Source organism: Epinephelus lanceolatus, chromosome 17, assembly GCF_041903045.1.
Source record: "Epinephelus lanceolatus isolate andai-2023 chromosome 17, ASM4190304v1, whole genome shotgun sequence".
In the NCBI taxonomy this organism is placed as follows: Eukaryota; Metazoa; Chordata; class Actinopteri; order Perciformes; family Serranidae; genus Epinephelus; species Epinephelus lanceolatus.
The window spans coordinates 31,088,844-31,110,055 of NC_135750.1; the positions used below are offsets into that span (position 1 = coordinate 31,088,844).

The following is a 21,212-nucleotide window of genomic DNA, read 5'->3' on the forward strand; positions in this document are numbered from 1 at the left end:
TATTCTTTTAATATAGACTGAAGTCCGGCAAAACTTCAGGGAAAAAAAACAACAACTTCTATTTGTCTTCATGAGAAAAAAATCCCAAAGCTGTGGCCTCTGAAATCTTATGTAACATGGTTTTTAGGACAACATGTACAGACATCAAGATTAGATGCAATCACAAATAGAGACATACAATATGTGAACAAATACCAAACATTTAAAGTTTCCATCATATGGAAGAAAAAACAGCTGTAAGTGAATTCTGCAGCTGTTTCGGCTGAGGCTTTAAAATGAAGTGCACAGGAGGCTAATAAAATCAGTCAAGGAAAGGTGAAGTTTTCATGACTGTATAAACAAACACCTGTGCTCATTTAGAGTGGTTCTGCTGTGGAAAAAAAGGCTCAGACATGACTAGACTGGTGGCCTGAATCTGATCCAGTAACAAATTCCCAATTGCCCTGGCACAAAATGTACAGTCTGGGGAAAAGGGAAGGGATGCCTTAAAACTCCACAATCACTGATAGTCATGCAGGTGCCTGCTTGTTACCATTTTACTTGTTTTTGGATGAAGATCAATGTATTTTATGACAAAAAAAAATATCAGTACATTTTAATTATAAGTTAGAGATTACGTTGTGAGAGGGTATTCCTCATAAACTGCAATAAAACTAACAAGCACACAAACGAGCTCTTTAACAAGTAAGACAAGTGACAAACTCACACCCCGTAACAGGATTGCACAGATTTAATTACAGACTCCAGTACCATTAATCATTCAGTGCACACTGTTTGTGACAATGAACAGTATTACCTCCATGTAGAGTTTAGGGTTTGAGGAATACTGTACTTTGGCATATAAAGATACATTCATAGTGCTGGTAGAAAAATCTGTAAAGTGACAAATAAAAGCAATTCTTTTCGTAATGTTAACAAATCACTTAACCCTAACAACATAAAACACATTAAAACAAATCAGACTCTAAATCCATAGACTTTCCCAAAACAAATCTCAAGAGCAAACAAAACAAAATTCTTATGATTTCACAATTTCAATATGCATGTCTAAAATGCATCACGCCTAACAAGACTGAATAGAAACATGATCAGGTGAGACATTAGACAGTAATAAAATACAGTAAGACAGTATTACAGGTAGACAGTAATAAAAATTTAGTGGCATTATCTAACCTGGAATGCAATCGTAAAATAAGCACCATCACTTCATGCCAAAGTAATGGGTCTGCATCCTCTGCTATTTTCATTATAGTTTTACTATAGAGCCATTGGTCCAACATTTTTGTTGCAGAGAGAAACATGGATGACAAAAAATTTACATGCACACCAGTAGTTCATCTAAATATGTTCTTTGTTCATCAGTGCACCGATGAGGCCTGACGACCAATGGTGACCAACATGGACTTTACTATTCTTTTTTTTTTCCTCCATTAATTTCAACTTGAGTAAAACCTTACTTGAACCTTAAATAGGATAATTAAGTGTTGTATATGCGCAGAGTAAGAGGAGCCCTCTATAAACATTTTTTCCTTGGCATACCAAGTTGGAGTGGTGGCACTTTGGATGCCTCTCCACTTTCTCTGGCATTGGAAAAGTTAATAAGAAAACAGATGTCTCAATAAAAATGATGTTAGATCACACAGCTTTAAAAACAATATGAGACCAGTAAAATGTAAGGCAGTCAGAGATCCATGTAAATGTTCAAAGAGGAATATGTGGAAAATCAAAGGATTCGTGAGGCCCCCCAGAATGAAAAACCTTCCTTAAAAGTTCCAAAAGCAACTATGAATTAAAAAACAAACAAACAAACAAAAAAAAAAACCACCTATATGTATGCTTCATATAACCGTTTAATATGAGTTACAAACAAGTTTCTGTGATGAGACTTCCCAGCTGGTCACCACCATCATTAGACATTGATATTTGCTTGAATTTAGCTTGGACATTAGCTGACCGAAATTCAATGTCACGACGTCTAAAGCCAAAGGCAATGTGACGTAGAATACGGACGACAGATCACGTTGATATTTTGTTTGTTGTAAGTTGCGTTGTTAAGTAACCAAAATCCAACATCTTTCAAACACCTCATGCTAACATCATCTTGATGTAGAATAACGATACTTAGTCATTAGACATTTAAAATGTTGTCACCCAGACCAAAATTTTATGTCTGTACGTCAGTCCAACGTATTTCTCGTCTGTCTTTCATATTGATGTGCGGTGTTTACAGAGGGAAACATAATTTATGGGCTCTTTGCTCAACCCCTGTGAGGACATCTGGTGTATGGTGCTAAATTATGAAAACCAAATATCCAGGGTTAACTGATAACCCACGACTAAATAAGAGGTTAGGAAACTGACTTTAAAGGATTCACTCTTTGTGAGTAGTCGCACAACAGTTCGACGTAAAATGATAGTGAGGGTTGTTGACAGATGTGTATCAAAGGGGTTCAGGAAACACATTAAAACCTACAGCACCCAGGGCTTTCTCAAAGAGCACCATCTCTGCATGTTGACATTACTGTCACAGGGACAGGAGGTAAGTGATTTATCAATGTCTTCAGTGGACACATGCCAAAGTCAACAACCACACTTCATCAGATCTCATGAAAGACATCCTAAAGAACATATTCATCTATCTGTGTGATAAGTGTACAAAGTCTGCATGTGGATGTAGCTAGTGAGCACTAACACTGGTCTGAGTCAAGAGGGCAGGAGGTCGTCTAGTGGTCACAGCATTCCAAGATCTTTGTTTGGGTGCGCCATTGTCTGATGTGCTTTTGTTATTGCCACTTGAATGTGTGGTGAGAGACACAACAACAACCATTAAAAAAAAAAAACAAAAAAACAAAACAAAACGGGACGGAGCAGGAAGGAACAGCGAGTCCTGTGGGTCACTTTCCAAAAAAGCGACAAGTCATTGTTGTCAAGGAAACTCAGTATCCTTGAGACACACTGGACTGACTTTTGCTATCAGAGCAATCAGACTGTAACTTATGACTAATCAAATTGCTATAAAAATTAAAATGTCCACTTTAGAGACTTTATTACCTAAAAGGGAAAACAAATTGTCTTACCGATTTTGTACAACCAGGCTTGAATAATTTGCTCTCCATAAAAAAAAAAAAAAAAAAAAAAAAAAGCCAAACCAATCAGACTACGAATCTGATTTAAAACTGCATCGGACGGCTCTGACTGTGTTATTGCTCCCATTGATTATATAATGCCACAGCGCACCTCCCTCCACTCACAGAGTGAATTAACATGATGTCCTCTCAATACACACTATATCCACACATACACACACACACACACACACACACACACACACACAGCTCGTAGCACATGGAAAATGTATTTCCAAAAGAATGTGCTATGTGCAAGCTGTTGTCACACTCCGAGCGCTGGGTAGAGTGAGTCCAGCTCCTTCTGTGCCTCTTCATCCTGAGGACAAAAAAACATTATTCAAAATACAATAAAATACAATTCTATTAAACAGTGTATCATCTTGCAGATGGAATAACCCTGCGAGACGGATATAAATACAGTCTTGCAATAGTAGAGTGATGAGGTCTACCTCTTTGGACATGCCATTCATTGAAGAAGCAGCTTCGCACATCTTCCTCGCCTTCTCCCTTTGCCCCAGGTCTTTGTAGCACTGCCAAAGAAAAGAAGCAAAAGCCATCAATGCATTGTTTAGTCTTAGTCATCAGATCTCACAGAACAGTGCACAGTGTGGTCATAAAACAAACAATGGTAATGAGAGTTCAACTTAAAGCTTCTGGTACTGACCTTAGCTAGAAACACATAGTTGAGTTTGGAATATCCTGGCTGGAGCTCCTCAACCTGAATAAAAATAATACATATATACAGTACAGGCCAAAAGTTTGGACACACCTTCTCATTCAATGCGTTTTCTTTATTTTCATGACTATTTACATTGTAGATTCTCACTGAAGGCATCAAAACTATGAATGAACACATGTGGAGTTATGTACTTAACAAAAAAAGGTGAAATAACTGAAAACATGTTTTATATTCTAGTTTCTTCAAAATAGCCACCCTTTGCTCTGATTACTGCTTTGCGCACTCTTGGCATTCTCTCCATGAGCTTCAAGAGGTAGTCACCTGAAATGGTTTCCACTTCACAGGTGTGCCTTATCAGGGTTAATTAGTGGAATTTCTTGCTTTATCAATGGGGTTGGGACCATCAGTTGTGTTGTGCAGAAGTCAGGTTAATACACAGCCGACAGCCCTATTGGACAACTGTTAAAATTCATATTATGGCAAGAACCAATCAGCTAACTAAACAAAAACGAGTGGCCATCATTACTTTAAGAAATGAAGGTCTGTCAGTCCGGAAAATTGCAAAAACTTTAAATGTGTCCCCAAGTGGAGTCGCAAAAACCATCAAGCGCTACAACGAAACTGGCACACATGAGGACCGACCCAGGAAAGGAAGACCAAGAGTCACCTCTGCTTCTGAGGATAAGTTCATCCGAGTCACCAGCCTCAGAAATTGCAAGTTAACAGCAGCTCAGATCAGAGACCAGATGAATGCCACACAGAGTTCTAGCAGCAGACCCATCTCTAGAACAACTGTTAAGAGGAGACTGCGCGAATCAGGCCTTCATGGTCAAATAGCTGCTAGGAAACCACTGCTAAGGAGAGGCAACAAGCAGAAGAGATTTGTTTGGGCCAAGAAACACAAGGAATGGACATTAGACCAGTGGAAATCTGTCCTTTGGTCTGATGAGTCCAAATTTGAGATCTTTGGTTCCAACCGCCGTGTCTTTGTGAGACGCAGAAAAGGTGAACGGATGGATTCCACATGCCTGGTTCCTACTGTGAAGCATGGAGGAGGAGGTGTGATGGTGTGGGGGTGTTTTGCTGGTGACACTGTTGGGGATTTATTCAAAATTGAAGGCACACTGAACCAGCATGGCTACCACAGCATCCTGCAGCGACATGCCATCCCATCCGGTTTGCGTTTAGTTGGACGATCATTTATTTTTCAACAGGACAATGACCCCAAACACACCTCCAGGCTGTGTAAGGGCTATCTGACCAAGAAGGAGAGTGATGGAGTGCTGCGGCAGATGACCTGGCCTCCACAGTCACCGGACCTGAACCCAATCGAGATGGTTTGGGGTGAGCTGGACCGCAGAGTGAAGGCAAAGGGGCCAACAAGTGCTAAACACCTCTGGGAACTCCTTCAAGACTGTTGGAAAACCATTTCAGGTGACTACCTCTTGAAGCTCATCGAAAGAATGCCAAGAGTGTGCAAAGCAGTAATCAGAGCAAAGGGTGGCTATTTTGAAGAAACTAGAATATAAAACATGTTTTCAGTTATTTCATCTTTTTTTGTTAAGTACATAACTCCACATGTATTCATTCATAGTTTTGATGCCTTCAGTGAGAATCTACAATGTAAATAGTCATGAAAATAAAGAAAATGCATTGAATGAGAAGGTGTGTCCAAACTTTTGGCCTGTACTGTATATATTTTAAAAGACAATTAATCTCTGTTCATGATGCATATACCACTATATCACTGGTATACTTTATATAATGTGTTCAAGAAAATTCAGCAGTGAAGCTGTAATGGTACAGTAGTTGCTAGTATTTTAATTTAACATCTTAAGTTAACATTTTAGTGTCTGTTTTGACTGGACTAAACCAGATGAAGATTTCTATAGACTGTATCACAGCCTTTTTTTTACAATAACTTCCAGGAGGAAAACCCCTGCATAACCTACGTGAAATCAAATGTTGCTGAGCAAACGCTGCCCCAATTGATGAGATTTTAGCCACATTAAAAAGACTTACCTAAAAACAACAAATTTCAGTTAAAGTGTACGTTAAATTTAAAATATTTATGCTGCTTTAACTTGCTGTCAGGCAGCCCTTTCCAACAGGGAACCAAAGTTGTTATCTCAAAGTCACCAGACTTCACTGACAAAATCTGTAATTTTACCTCACAGAACATGAGAGTGGCTGGTCTACTGCTGCCTTGATTGGTTAGTGTGTAAGATAAAGCGGAGAAAATATTTAAAATATAGCATACAATTAAACTGATATTGATTTTTTTAGACAAGTCTTTTCAGGTGGCTAAAATACATTTTGCTGCAGCCCCGTCCACAGCAGTTTATTTCTTAGCTTCCATACCAGTAGATTTAGTTTATTTAAGACACTAGCAAAGGAACACAGAACATAAAATAAGCACAGCAGAAAAGTCTGATAGGTCAGACCACTATGTTTAAACAATACAGTTACAGTTTTGGGTGAAAATGACAACAAAAATAAACAAGTTTGCTGATTTGACATATCTGTGCAACTGAAATCAGTTACCAGTTGTCTACCTGAAAGTGACTGTTGTTGCTCGCGCAATGTCACGGTTATTCAGTCTGAAGTCTGGATTTGAATGACCTGAATAACCTCACAGGATGTATTTGTTAAAGCTCAACAGCCACACCAGAGGCTCTCCTCCAGGTCACGGGCAGCATGTTGTAACAGGGACCACTTAAATCAAATTGATGGGTGAAATACACAAGACGTGACGAAGAGGCACGAACAGGAATATTAGCCAGGAGCAAAATTCATTTCATTACTATATAAACATTTGAAATGTGGGTACACAGATTAAGCCTTTCTAAATACGAAGCGGTTGGTCTTTGAAAAAACTGGGCACAAGAGTGACCTGGAGGCAAGTTGCAAGTGAACGCTAGATAAACAAGATGCTGAACACTGCGTGTTTCATTAATCAGGGCAGCTCAGGGGAGAGCATGCAATCAATTAAACTCTATGGGAACAAAAAAAAAACAAAAAACAATTCATACGAAATGAGACTATCAGTCCCGTTTTTGATTACTTTTATTCCCAGTTAATCTTGTTAATACACCAGCCACGCAGGCTAAGTGAAGGCATTCCTTAAAGGTTAAAGTATGCTTCCATTAAAGTGGGTATTGGATTGTTAAACTGCATCTCAAACCCCCTGCCAACATCTGAACTGCGCACCTACGTCCTACAATTTTTGTAACTTTCCGAAATCAAAGTCACGCCCACTTGTGCGTGGGGTGTGTGGAGGTGAGACAATAGGGAGGATTGTAATTTCTTCTTCCTTCCTTCTTCTTTACGCACTCTATTCATCACGTTGTGTGTTTAAGACAGCAACACTGTAATTACCTTTAAGTGTGCACTGTTATCCCCATTTGTACGACTGACTGAATTTCACACTTCTCTGTGATGGCTTTACACCTTGTTTTTTATGTGGGGTGAAACAGTTGTGTGCACACTATAAAAACTAGTTCATTTTTAGCATGCTCAAACCTTAAAGGGGATCTATTACGCTCATTTTCAGGATCATACTGCTATTTTTGGTTCCTACTAGATCAAGTTTACATGCTTTAGTGTTCAAAAAATACTGTCTGTGCTGGAACACCTGTATTGCAGTCTGTATTTCAGTATTCCAGCTTCTAAACCAAAATCTTTACAACTGTTCCAGCAGGACTTTAATCCGAAATCTGGGAGAAATTCACAACATCGGCAACTGTGATTACTTGTTTCCCCGACGTTAGCATGTAGCCACATTTAGCAGTGTAGGCTACATAATGTAAACACTTGCAGTTGCGTGCCTGGCGACCATATGAAGAAAAATGTTACAAGCTTACGACAGCTTATCTAAAGTAGAAAAAACATTTGCTCACAGGGATTACTTAATATGAACACTAAATATCTAACATGTCAGAAAATAAGGAAAAGCATAATATGTATTTTTTAAGAAGTTGAATGTATGCAAAGACGAGAATGACTGCAAAATGTACCCTTAGAAAATTCTTCAGTGCATCTTCAACTGTGGCACTTGGAGGCTCTCCAAACAATGTTGCAGCAACTTTCCTCTCAATCCACGACAACTGAGCCACCTGCAAAATGATCAAACAGCTCAAGTTAAAAGACAATTCTGCAAATTAGTTAAAGAATAACTTAACACCAGGCTAAAAAGCAGCATATCACTGTCCTCTGGTTAAAAGTTACTAGCCTCTTTCACATGCTGGGTGAGGCAGGGTGTGGTTAGAAGTGCGATTTGTTGCACCTGTAACCACACCCAACAGGGCTGTCACAATGATCCTGGAGTACACCTGTACATCACTAAAGCAACATGACAAGGTTAAGATTAGTCTTTAAAACATCATTAACAAGCTATTGTTAATAGTTATCAACTTCGTTTTACCCTGATACGATTCCTAAAATCTAAAAAAGGGTCACTGTTCCCTCAGGTTTCCAAAAACATAATCAACGTTTCAGTGAAATGAAGGGGAAATTTCACAATGAATATTAGTGAACATCTACGCTTAACTTTTCAACGGTTAATTTTAATTTTTGCTTTGGTATACTGCTGCTCTATATTGAGATATTTAAGTAATGTGGAAGTTTTTCATTTTTGTCTGGTAAACGTAATTACATCTGTAAAATTTGGTGCTTCAACAGTAAGTGGAAACAAAGGTAATGAATTTTGTGTGTGTGTTTGTTTCCATAAATTTCCTAGCCAGTTTGGTTGCATATAATTTTCTTTAACTCTTCCAAACCAGAAAAACACACCCGACTGTGACTTCTCCAGTTATTTCCATGACCACAGGTACCCTGTACACTGATACTTTTCTACTGACACTTTTCGCAGAAGATGATAATGGCCAGGAGAAGCCTGGGTCAAACATGTGATGTTCCTGCCGCGCACCATTCATCAGAGCGACGTCTAATTGCAGGTGTAGCGTTGCTTTGGCGTCATCACAGGACCGTTCAAACAGAACCGCTGGCTCAATACAAACAGTAGATCATTGTTGAACATGTACACACCGCAGTCAGCCCGTAAAACTCAGTCCCTGAAAATATCAGGTGTTACTGCTCTGCTAAATTTGCACAGGCCCTCACTCCCTCTCTGGTACCAACAGTGTAGGTGAGTATTATATAATTTAATCAGAGCAATCTCTGTAATAGCTTCCTTCTTGTCAGGCAGTTAGTTTGACAACTGGCACCAAGTTACGTGACAAATGGCTCATGAAACAACTGGAACACTCCACAGCAAACAGCTGCAAACCTTTATATATAAATGACAATAATTTATCATCCCAAATCATTTCCAAAATACATGTGGTAAAATGATTAACAGACAAGACATAATCATTATAGAAACAACTGCCTGCACTGAAAGAACATGAGCCGAATAGAAACAGGATGAAAATATCTCCCTGGCACAATCTGATTTGAAGCTAACAATGGCTGGTGTTAACCTTCCGTAGCGCTTTCTGTGAACATCATAGAGGGAAAAATAAACCTCTGGGAAGCCTAAACAGTGGGAATGAATGAGGGGAAACTATGGGTGGGTTAACAAAGGGAGGAGAGGGGGCACAGAGACATGTCCGCCTCCATAAATTTACTGTTTGTGTATGTGAGGACAGATAGGAGAGATATATGTGCTGCGCAGTGTGTCAGGAGGCTCACATACAGCGTAGCACCAGCGGCCCAGCAGGTAGTAGGACATGGGGTCTTGTGGCTTCAGCTCAATGGCCTTATCCAGATGATCCTGGGAGGGGAGGCAGGCAGGCAGGCAGACAGGCAGACATACAGACAGACAGACAGACAGACAGACAGACAGAGTGAAGATTTTCACTGTTGATTCATGACATGGCTGCTATTTCCACTGCCTTCTGTTCTGGCCTGATCTGTCCTGCTTCACCAACCCACAAGTATTTCACAAACACCTCTCACACACGCGATCTAGCAGAGCGACCACACACTCCTGGCTGTCACACACCCTCCCTTGCTCTTTTCCACAGGCTTTTTTCCCCCATATCTTCCTTCTCCAATGCTCTATGGCTCTATCTTTCACCTGTCAAGAGTTTTGCAGGTACACAGTGTTTGGAGGAAGCCGCTGACAGAAGATAAAACACTACGTGCTGTTGTTCCACACTCCATCTTATGTAACCAAATGGCTGTAGGAGTGGCTTACTGGCTTAAGTGATATGAGTAGCCATTCCCCCTTTACCCTGAGTACATGGTAAAAGCAATGTTCAATATATATATGAAATTGTATACACATAATAGCCAAAGTATTTCATTAAGTCGTCACAATTTGTTTCAGAAGGTGCACAGTCCCAGACACAACATATCACCAGAGAACTGTCTATTTAAGAGATCAACTCACCTTAAAGATGTATCCGTTCTTTATCTTGTTCTGTACTGTGTCATATTCTGCCATAATCCCACACATGATGGCATACCTGTGGAGAGATGGTATTATGCAGATAAACTGTGTATCAGGTGTCTACAGGTAATCCTGCTTGGCTCATTGTGTCTTTGCAGAGGAAAAAAAAAAACAGCAACAGATTTATTGAAAAAAGAACATAGGTTTGAACTGACTTGCACAGATTTCTTTTGTCCCCTGAACCCCCCAAAATTTCCTGCTGCAAGAAGGCAATGACCACCTCAACTGGCAGTAAACACTATCCTTGTTTTAAGGGCACAGCTGACAACATTCTCCAAGAAAAGATTAAACAAGTAAAAGTACAGAAAAAAAGGAAGATATTTAAAATGAAGTGTGTAATAACGTGTGTGACAGTTTAAAGGCGTCAGTATGCTTCAACCAAAGTATTTGCTGGATGGTTGAACAGTGTCTGAAATCCCCTGAACCCACACCTGTCTGACGTAAGAATCAGGGGTCTGCATCCAGCAATTTTTGTAACTTTCCAAAACCGACAATGCGCAAGCACGCCCACTTCATGCAGTAATTGGCCAGGTGTGCAGAGGTGAGTAAGTAGGCATTTGCTCTCAACAAAACAATAGTTGCTCAACAATACCTTTGAGTATGGATTTTTCAAAAGTGTATGCCATTATCCTCACACAAGTGTGGTGGTCCTTAGTGTTACAGGAATACTTCACTGACAAAAAGACCATTTGTATCAGTTACTCATCCCATGTTACTTTACATTTGTGAAGAAAACTTTGCTTTACCTGCATGCCTACAGAGTCTTAAAACCTTCTTGATGAATTAGAGGCTCTGCATTTGATGATGCAAAACTATTTGCTTACAACCTCTCAGACAACTCGTGCAGTATAATCATAGTCTCATTTATTCAGTCGAATGCTCAGTACTTCCCAATCTAATGCGTTTTTGTATTTAAAACACTTCTGCATAAACAATCTCAGGCATGGATGAGGAGCACGCCTGGGCATGTGTGTGCGTTTGAACACTGCTCAACGGAATGCACAAGCTTAGTTCAAGCCAACGCATTCTCACTCTCAGCTCGTCAAATGCAGACGCTTCGTCACGTCATATTTTGACGTGAGAGTCAGTCGCCCCTCACGTCAAAATATGATGCACTAGGTACCCCTCCTGTGTCAATTTTACATGTTCAGGGACAGCGATTCCATTTACACTTGTTGTATGCATCATCTGTTTTCAAAACAAACTTCTGTTTTCACAGTTTATGCTCATTAAATGCATACAGTGTTTTTCAAAATGAGCTTGTAATGTAGGCAAATAATGTTTTTAGGTTTACTTCCTTTGGTTCAGCCAACCAAAAAGGTTTAGGTTTAGCAAAACACATCATGGTTTGGCTTAAAAGAAGTACGTTTGGTACTAATGTAATATAACATCACCATCAAATATGTCACATAGGTCACGTGACATATGACTCTAGCACAGTATACTAGCACACTACAGTGTTCTTAAAAGAACTTGATTCACTTTTGGTTTCACACAGGTCACAAACAGCAGCTACCGGGCCACTTGATCTTTTTACTATGGCAGCTGCCCAGAATGTCAAGAAATGCCACGACCCAGGGCATCTCATACCGCAGCTATTTTATAAATAGTATGCTAGGGTTTTGTGAAAATGCCTGTATTTGGGAATTACCAAGCATATACAGTACAGGCCAAAAGTTTGGACACACCTTCTCATTCAACGCGTTTTCTTTATTTTCATGATTTATTTACATTGTAGATTCTCACTGAAGGCATCAAAACTATGAATGAACACATGTGGAGTTATGTACTTAACAAAAAAAGGTGAAATAACTGAAAACATGTTTTATATTCTAGTTTCTTCAAAATAGCCACCCTTTGCTCTGATTACTGCTTTGCACACTCTTGGCATTCTCTCCATGAGCTTCAAGAGGTAGTCACCTGAAATGGTTTCCACTTCACAGGTGTGCCTTATCAGGGTTAATTAGTGGAATTTCTTGCTTTATCAATGGGGTTGGGACCATCAGTTGTGTTGTGCAGAAGTCAGGTTAATACACAGCCGACAGCCCTATTGGACAACTGTTAAAATTCATATTATGGCAAGAACCAATCAGCTAACCAAAAAAAAACGAGTGGCCATCATTACTTTAAGAAATGAAGGTCAGTCAGTCCGGAAAATTGCAAAAACTTTAAATGTGTCCCCAAGTGGAGTCGCAAAAACCATCAAGCGCTACAACGAAACTGGCACACATGAGGACCGACCCAGGAAAGGAAGACCAAGAGTCACCTCTGCTTCTGAGGATAAGTTCATCCGAGTCACCAGCCTCAGAAATCGCAAGTTAACAGCAGCTCAGATCAGAGACCAGATGAATGCCACACAGAGTTCTAGCAGCAGACCCATCTCTAGAACAACTGTTAAGAGGAGACTGCGCGAATCAGGCCTTCATGGTCAAATAGCTGCTAGGAAACCACTGCTAAGGAGAGGCAACAAGCAGAAGAGATTTGTTTGGGCCAAGAAACACAAGGAATGGACATTAGACCAGTGGAAATCTGTGCTTTGGTCTGATGAGTCCAAATTTGAGATCTTTGGTTCCAACCCCCGTGTCTTTGTGAGACGCAGAAAAGGTGAACAGATGGATTCCACATGCCTGGTTCCCACTGTGAAGCATGGAGGAGGAGGTGTGATGGTGTGGGGGTGTTTTGCTGGTGACACTGTTGGGGATTTATTCAAAATTGAAGGCACACTGAACCAGCATGGCTACCACAGCATCCTGCAGCGACATGCCATCCCATCCGGTTTGCGTTTAGTTGGACGATCATTTATTTTTCAACAGGACAATGACCCCAAACACACCTCCAGGCTGTGTAAGGGCTATTTGACCAAGAAGGAGAGTGATGGAGTGCTGCGGCAGATGACCTGGCCTCCACAGTCACCGGACCTGAACCCAATCGAGATGGTTTGGGGTGAGCTGGACCGCAGAGTAAAGGCAAAGGGGCCAACAAGTGCTAAACACCTCTGGGAACTCCTTCAAGACTGTTGGAAAACCATTTCAGGTGACTACCTCTTGAAGCTCATGGAGAGAATGCCAAGAGTGTGCAAAGCAGTAATCAGAGCAAAGGGTGGCTATTTTGAAGAAACTAGAATATAAAACATGTTTTCAGTTATTTCACCTTTTTTTGTTAAGTACATAACTCCACATGTGTTCATTCATAGTTTTGATGCCTTCAGTGAGAATCTACAATGTAAATAGTCATGAAAATAAAGAAAACGCATTGAACGAGAAGGTGTGTCCAAACTTTTGGCCTGTACTGTAGCTGGATAAATGAGTTTGGATACTGCACCAGTGTGAGAGTTTGTAAACAGATGATTTTATATAGTTTTGCTGTTGTTTAACACTGTCACCTGTTACTTCAATTCATCGAGAATGTTCGCCATTTTTGGATTCTTTGTTCACTGTTGAGACAGATGAGCAAAACAAAGTTTTCTTCAAAAATTCAAGGTAAGACGGGGTGAGTAATTGTTATACAAATGGTCATTTTGTCAGTGAAGTATTCCCTTAAGACAGCAGGGGCATAAGTGTCTTACACAAGGACACCTTGACACCATCACTTAATCCATCCACCCAGTTGGTTGAGCAATTTAAATCTCTGACCTTGCTTGGCAAGATCCCCTCTGTCCTCACTTGCCTCATCGTTATGATGCAGGCAGACTTTGCTATCTTGCAGAAGAAAGAAGCAAAAGACAGAAATGATTTTCACTGCACAATCAAGTCAAATAACCTTTTTTCTCTCTGTTGATATTGTACCTGTGCGTCTATTGAAACGTAAGCCCCAACTGGAAGAATCCATCATTTTGAGCCTTTTGGACAACTTACAATTAATATGAACTCAAAGAATTATAATGACAGCAAACTGCACAGTCCTGACTGACTACAGTACGGACGTCAAGAAGTGAAGTTTTGCGTAGGTGGGAGGATTGGAGAGAATTTCGGCAGCACCTTTCAGTTACACCACCTTTTTTTTCTGGGTCACTAACAATGAGAAACCAAAAGGACTGAAAAACCACCAACACTCAGCCTTCTTAAGTAAGACTCCTCATTAGGCATCATCAGCAGAGATAAGCTGCTTCACCTTACTCCTTCAACCACTAATTAATACACTGACTTGGACCAGTGGGCAGGTGGAGAGGAAACAAAGAGCGATTTCAGCTTCCAGATCTGTAAGTCAGCATGACGCTGTGGGTTTGGAGAGAAGAGGAGAGAGCTGATCAAAGTCTTTTCACCGCAAGGCTGTTTTAATCCTGCTGGTACTCTGTCAAACACCACAGAGCGACGTAAATACCTTTTTATATGAAGGATCAGCGTGTACAAAGGTCATCTGACAGTGTTGTCTGACATGGTGGTGCTGATGGTAGATAGAATCTGCAACTGCATGCATTTGTGCACTGAGGTGTCTGGTATGTGTGAATGGATTTTTTAACAGGGCATGATTTAGCAGTGGGCTACTGTTCTCTGTAGTTACTCTCACTCTTTCTGTCTCTGGATCGTGATCATGCACAGCATGCTGACGCCAGATGTAGTTTGCTGTGGCAGGATGCAAATTGTGCTACACGATTAGCAGGTAATTACTAAATTAACTTAATGTAGGCTCAGTGATCTTCCTAACTGGCAAGTGAGAAACTAAGCGATTTGACTTCAATTGACAATATTTCAACCACTGCCTAATCAAAATGTACAAGAAGAAAAAAGATAAATATTATAGGTTGCTGTAATTGTGTGAAATGTCATGCAAACATTAACTGTTGTGCTTAACATCATTACTCCTACTTACTGTGGGCGGTGCGGAAAATGAACAGTAATAGGACAAGTACTAACCACATCACTCCTAAGTGCCCAGAATTTCTTTGCAAAGAAAACACAGGCTGATGAATTGTGTGTTAACTGTAACCAAAAAGATCTGTTTATTTTCTTAAGGTAGCGCAGGGTGTGGCCACGCTGCCACTGGTTGGCGCTCGATGAGTGAGGCGCTCCACAACATCACAGGAGCAGAGATGCTATCTGTCTGCAGTTGTGCTGCTGAGCTTCCAATGAAAACACACCGCTGGATGTAAAGGCTTTGAGCAAATCCATCACCGGTGACTCAATATCTGCTGTGAGCAAACGGAGCCAGGACATGGCTGGTTTGTGCCTGGCCACAGTAGTTTAATTCAATTTTGAGCTCCTGTCATACAAGCAGTAAAACTCTGTCAGAGTATCTGGCGATTTCACGTTCCAACTACGTGATACAAATTAAACAAAGTGAAAAAATAAAAGCAACAGTGGCTATAAAAATTTTCATGAAAAGAGTGAACAGTTCTCATTTGGAGCTGTGGTACTGGATGAGCATTTGACAAAAATACACTAGCAACAGCTAAGGGATCATATGCTTAATTGAACACATTTTAGCCATGTAGCAGCTAACAACTATTGGATGGACTGAAATGAAGTTTGGTATAGATATTCAAGTCTTCCTCCGGATGAATTGTAAAAACTCTCACTTTCCATCTAGTGCCATCATCAGGTCAAACTTATCTTGTCCAATACAGCCACACCATAGGCTGAATCCAAATTTCTGGACTTTGTGGGCACGTTCCTGGGAAGTCTGGGAATGCTTAGGGCTGTCCGAATCTACAATTCATCCAGTCCACAAGGGGCCTGAAAAGGACTTTCTGCAGACTTCCAGAGAGTCCACTTAGGGTGCAGACTTCAGCAGACTTCAATGATTTGATTCCCCACAATTTATTGCAATAAATTCTTGACGTTGTAGTTTTTTTCCCAATAGCCGACTAAAAAAACAAAACTTGTGTGTATGTAAAACAGTTACTGTAGCCTATTACAACAAAACTTGAATCATGTAGGCCAGAAATAATATTCAACAACATCATGATACAGAAATATGTAGAAATATAGGCCATAAAGGGAATCAAATGCATTGTATTATAGTACAATACAGTTTAATGCCAAATATATAGGCTAGAAAAGTGGACAAATAACAACAAAAGAAGTCCTTCTGATGTAACTAACAGGCCTACCCAATTCATTGCCCAGTCCTTATTCACAAACATCTCTGTACTTGAATGTCTGCAGTCTATAAGTTATATAGTTTTTTTTGTTCACTTACAAAACAAACCTATACATGGGATTCATATCTCTTTATCTGCAGACAGATGAGCACACAGAATATGACAGCAATCATCGCTCGAACGTTTCTATGGCCATGAGTAAAGCAGTCTTGAGAGCTGTCTGCAGTCTCTACCCTTGTAGACTTTACATGATGACGCTTAATTCATCACAGTATGTACGACTGATGTCCACAAGGACTTGGTTCGCAATTCCAGAGGGTGGACATTTGGATGCAGCCATAGACTGTGTAATGAAGATGGACGACATGACCACTCCCCAAAAGTGAAGCCAAAACATCTCGATCACCCCCTGGTGGCTGGCTGCTGTACATCTCATAGAGCCCGTCCCCTCCTTGTGAGTGTACGGACAGGGTCCAAAGTAAAAAAAAGTACACATTGAGTAGATTTTTCCCAAAGATGGTTTCTGTCATTTAAGCTGCTTCTTATCACACTGATGTTTGTTCAAGTGTTCAGTTTTCTGATAAGTTTGGTTATTTGATGGTACAAAAAGGGGGACATGATGCCCTGATTGACAGTTATGTGTACCAAATGGTATTCTCATGATTGGTGTTGCTCCCGATTGGTCAGCTGTGTGTATGGGCGGGAACTTGACACTGTGGAGATCGTCCACATATTGGCATTTTCAATGTGAGCAAGTTAGCATCCTGACATCAGCCTACATTGTGCAGCCTCACAGAGTTGCTAGCACGGCTCTAAACTCTTAGTCTTGTTCATACTTGCAGTCATGAAACACTATGTGTCATACAGTTAGACTTAAAATGACTTGTCAATCAACAGAAAATGAATCAACAACAATTTCATAACTGATTAATCATTTTCAAAATGTAAGGTTAAAATGCCAAAAAATAGCTGTTAACATGTTGCTTTTTCCTTTTCCATATCACTGTGAATTATCTTTTAGGTTTGTGCAGATGTCACTCACAGATGTGAACTGTGACACTAATGATTAACCGTGCAGATCCATCTGCAAATTAATTGTGTTTACAAATAATTGCCATTTACAGCCTTATGCAATATGCAGTTTTAATGATATGTACATGAACAAAATTAATTACAGCATAGTGACACTGATTAATAAACAAGAAGCAGTCCTAGCATCTCTTGACTCCTTGAAAACCCCTGCAATGCTCTGTGAGACAAAGTCAATAATACACTAATGAGTTCAGCTATGGCAATCTTCCTTCAGGAGTTATGCTAACCAGCTAGTGTTTATTCTCTCTCTACCAGCATACTGTAAATATGCTTTGATGATTAAATGCAATAAATCTTGCATCTTGCTAGCGCTGAAATGAGGAGAGCGACCAGCGCAGCATACCAGAGGGGTTTAGTAATCAACACTGAGACTAAGCATTGCCCAGGTGAGGGGTGGGGAGGGACTGCGTAACATCCAGGCTACTGCAAGACATATTTATACTTCCCTCTGATTGGCGAGCTCTGACATTATTCAGCATGCAGCCATTTTGGCAGTGTTTACTGAGAAGTATGTGTACCCAGGAGTGCCAGTAGCAGAGCTGCTTATGATTGGTCTAGCATATAATAGTGTTGGCTCATCTCGTCACCTGGACTTTCCCCCCCGTGGAGTTCAACTGATAATGTCCAAGTTCATCCTCAGCCTGTGCTTCTGTCTTCTATATGTGAAATTTTCAAACTTTTCAAAAACATCTTAAAATCAAAGAGCAGAGTCTCTTTACGATGCAGGAGGTGGAGGTTGGAGTGTGTATTGTTTTTGGTCTTACGCAACATATCTATTGTCATTGTGTAAACTGCACCAGGCCTTCAGTGGAGGGGCGGAGAGAAGTAAGGGGACTGAGCGTATAAGGAGACGGGATGCGAAGGTGTAGAGAGGTGTGTTGAGCCTAAGGGGCCAATCTGCTGTTGTTTATACTTTCCTTTCTTCACTGAGTTGAAATACTATCTCTCCCCGACTGTCTAAGGCAAGAAAAGGGAAATATCAAGCGGCGGAGGAAAGGTGGGCGGTGGCAAAACATAACAGGCAGGGGGAAGATGAGAGGAGGACAGAACACTTAATTGCGCAAGGTTAGTGTGCGTTTTTACCGCGGCTCAGTGAAATCCCCCACTCTACTGGGCAAAAACAAAAGGGCCTAAGTGTCAGCTGCTTGGCGGAAACAGCAGATTGATTTCAGCCTTCAAATCCAAACATAGAGACCTCATTCAAGACAGGGAGGGCCAGGCAGGACTCCAGGCTAAAACTTGTACAGAAACAGGAGCAGGAACTCGAGGAATTCAAGGACAACTTGTGTGAAACAATGTGTGAAGTGCGCTGATACACTTAGCCCATGACAGAATGAGCTGATAGTGTTTTCTCTGTATGTGAGGTGAGATTTGTGGCTGTGTGTCAAGTGTTCCCACAGCGATGGACCAAAGTACAGTGAGGTCTGATTTTATGTACACAGGGTTTCCACGGCTACTGGGAACAGAGCACAATGCTGCCACGGTGACACTAACGATGGCTGCAGCAAACAGAGGCACGTGTTTGAAATTAAAGTTTTCTTTGTAGAGGTCAAAGTGACCCCATCCTCCCCCCTCCTCCTCTGGCTGGCACTGCCACAGGCTCCCTGCTTAATCCGCGGGCCTTTGTACCATCAGAGAGGCCCTTTAGCCAGGGATTTACATGGGCCGAATTCACACGGTGGGATCATTGAAAACGCACCTATAAACAAAGCCGGCGATACAAGAATGCAATCACATCTCACAGCCGTCAGCCTGCTGAGATTATACAAATAGGCTTCACACTTACTGTCACGAAAGCACCCCGTGTAACCCAACGCAGGCATACTGTATGCCCACTCGCACACATTCAACACATCTTATGCTGTATCCCCCTTGTGGTCCACACATCAGCTGTTTAATAAAGTGATTTACTAGAAAGCTCTATGGCAGTCACAACAGCTACACATTACTGGAGTGCTTTTGAAGAATGAAACCTGAGAGGAGAGAGGTGGAGGTGTGTACTGTGACATGCACAGAGACTTCTTTAAAAAATTAGGAGGTGACAGCGCGGAGAGCTGTGTAGACGCTGATAGTATCCGTCTCAATGGTGCTCTTTGACCGCCTTTGTACACATCCAACTTCAAAAGAGTCTTCATCCACCTCTCCTGGGAAAAGTACAGAGATTTGGTGCATGACAGAGTGGGAAAGTATGCGTAATCTCTTGTGAAGTGATGACTGTTATATGGACATCACATTCATTCATCACTTCAGCTCTTCAAACGCCCGATGTACAGGCTCAGAAAGGATGCTGCATGTTTTTGACTGTGTGAGGTTCCCAAATGTCTTGTACTTGTAGCTGCACATCAATGGTTTTTCATAGGTAAAAGCTTTGGGTTATTTAGTGTAATCCCTGATTCTATGCTAACAGTCTGAGAGTCTTTCACTGTGGGCATTGACTTGGTGCTACAGAAATAAAAACCTCACAGAATGAGTTTTGCCGTTTCTCAACTTGTAGTTAATTATAAACTTTTGTGAGTGTGGACATGACACTGGAGTTTTGAGACAGATATTAATGCCAATATCGGTAGTTAGGAGAGTTAAAAAAATCAATTTATACATCAATAGATATTTTTTATGTATTTTTTTACATTAACACTCCAGTAAACACAGTACACAGTCTGCAGTCACACCAGGTATTATGGTGTTTCAAATACTGTTGACCCCTGACACTGATTATATCCGCCTCCTTACTGACTTAATCTTTCCCAAGATTGTTATGTACTAATCTGGACAAAATGTAATAAGAGGCAAACACTTACAGGATCATTCTGCCGCACCTGCAATGTGGTGTGAAGATGATCGTATTGTCAATACTGTGGGTTATGACCAAACACCTGCAAAACTAACGGCATTATCACCAGCCTCAGCTGTACTTTGTGTTTATTGCAAACTAGAAACTGTGTTACTTGTAATGGACACCAATTGTGATATACAGTACATTACAATCTGTGATGTGCGATCAGTTATTGGCTGTTATTGGTGGTCGACGGTAGAGCTGCAACTAAACCAACTTTTAAAATAATTGCAGATTAATTTAATAATTGTTTAATCAGTTTGAGTAATTTAGTTTATAGTAATTTTATTTAATAAAATAAGTTAAGATTCTCTTAAATGTGTTTTTTACTGGTTGCTTCACACCTTTATGATAGTAAACTTAATACTGACAATAAACTGGGATGGCTGTGGCTCAGAGGTTCGCCAATCGGAAGATCAGCGTTTCGATCCCCGGCTTCTCCAGTCTGCATGCTGAAGTATCCTAGAGCAAGGTACTGAACCCCAAATTGTTCCTGATGATGCTTCCATCGGTGTGTGAGTGGGTTAAAAATTGTATGGTAGCCTCGGTCACCAGTGTATGAATGTGTGTGTGAATGGGTGAATGTGACTCGTAGTGTAAAAAGCGCTTTGAGTGTTTGGATGACTAGAAAGGCGCTATACAAATGCAGGTCCATTTACCATTTACCAATATCTTTGGGCTGTGGACAAGACAAGACATTTAAGGATGTCATCTTGGGCTTTGGGAACCACTGATTGAGATTTTTCACCATTTTGAGACATTTCATGGACCAAACAACTAATCAATTGGACAAAAATAATCAACAGATTAAATAATAAAAACAACTGTTAGTTGCAGCCCTTGTTTACACAATATGGAAAGGCTGTGTGTAATGGTATTAGTTGAGTCTCAATGCATTGGTCTTGAAGCCGGGTCCTTGAAAGGACCAGAAGGCCAGGCTGTACCTGCTCCTCCTCCCTAAACAAGACGGCCTACTTCAGCTAATT

General features: G+C 40.7%; 1 protein-coding gene across 2 annotated transcripts in view; it reads right to left on the reverse strand.

The window, feature by feature from the left end:
* Positions 1–715: 715 nt before the first annotated feature.
* The window catches only part of rmdn2 (regulator of microtubule dynamics 2), a 55,307-nt gene continuing 34,810 nt past the window's right edge, over positions 716–21,212 (reverse strand). For both annotated transcript variants that reach the window (XM_078176197.1, XM_033613670.2), the window contains exons 6-11: positions 10,202–10,277; positions 9,503–9,580; positions 7,824–7,922; positions 3,793–3,846; positions 3,578–3,658; positions 716–3,444 (exon numbers count right to left, since the gene is read on the reverse strand). In XM_078176197.1, coding sequence (XP_078032323.1) covers positions 3,391–3,444; positions 3,578–3,658; positions 3,793–3,846; positions 7,824–7,922; positions 9,503–9,580; positions 10,202–10,277 — 442 coding nt within the window. In that variant the 3' untranslated portion in view covers positions 716–3,390. The remainder of the gene's footprint in view (positions 3,445–3,577; positions 3,659–3,792; positions 3,847–7,823; positions 7,923–9,502; positions 9,581–10,201; positions 10,278–21,212) is intronic.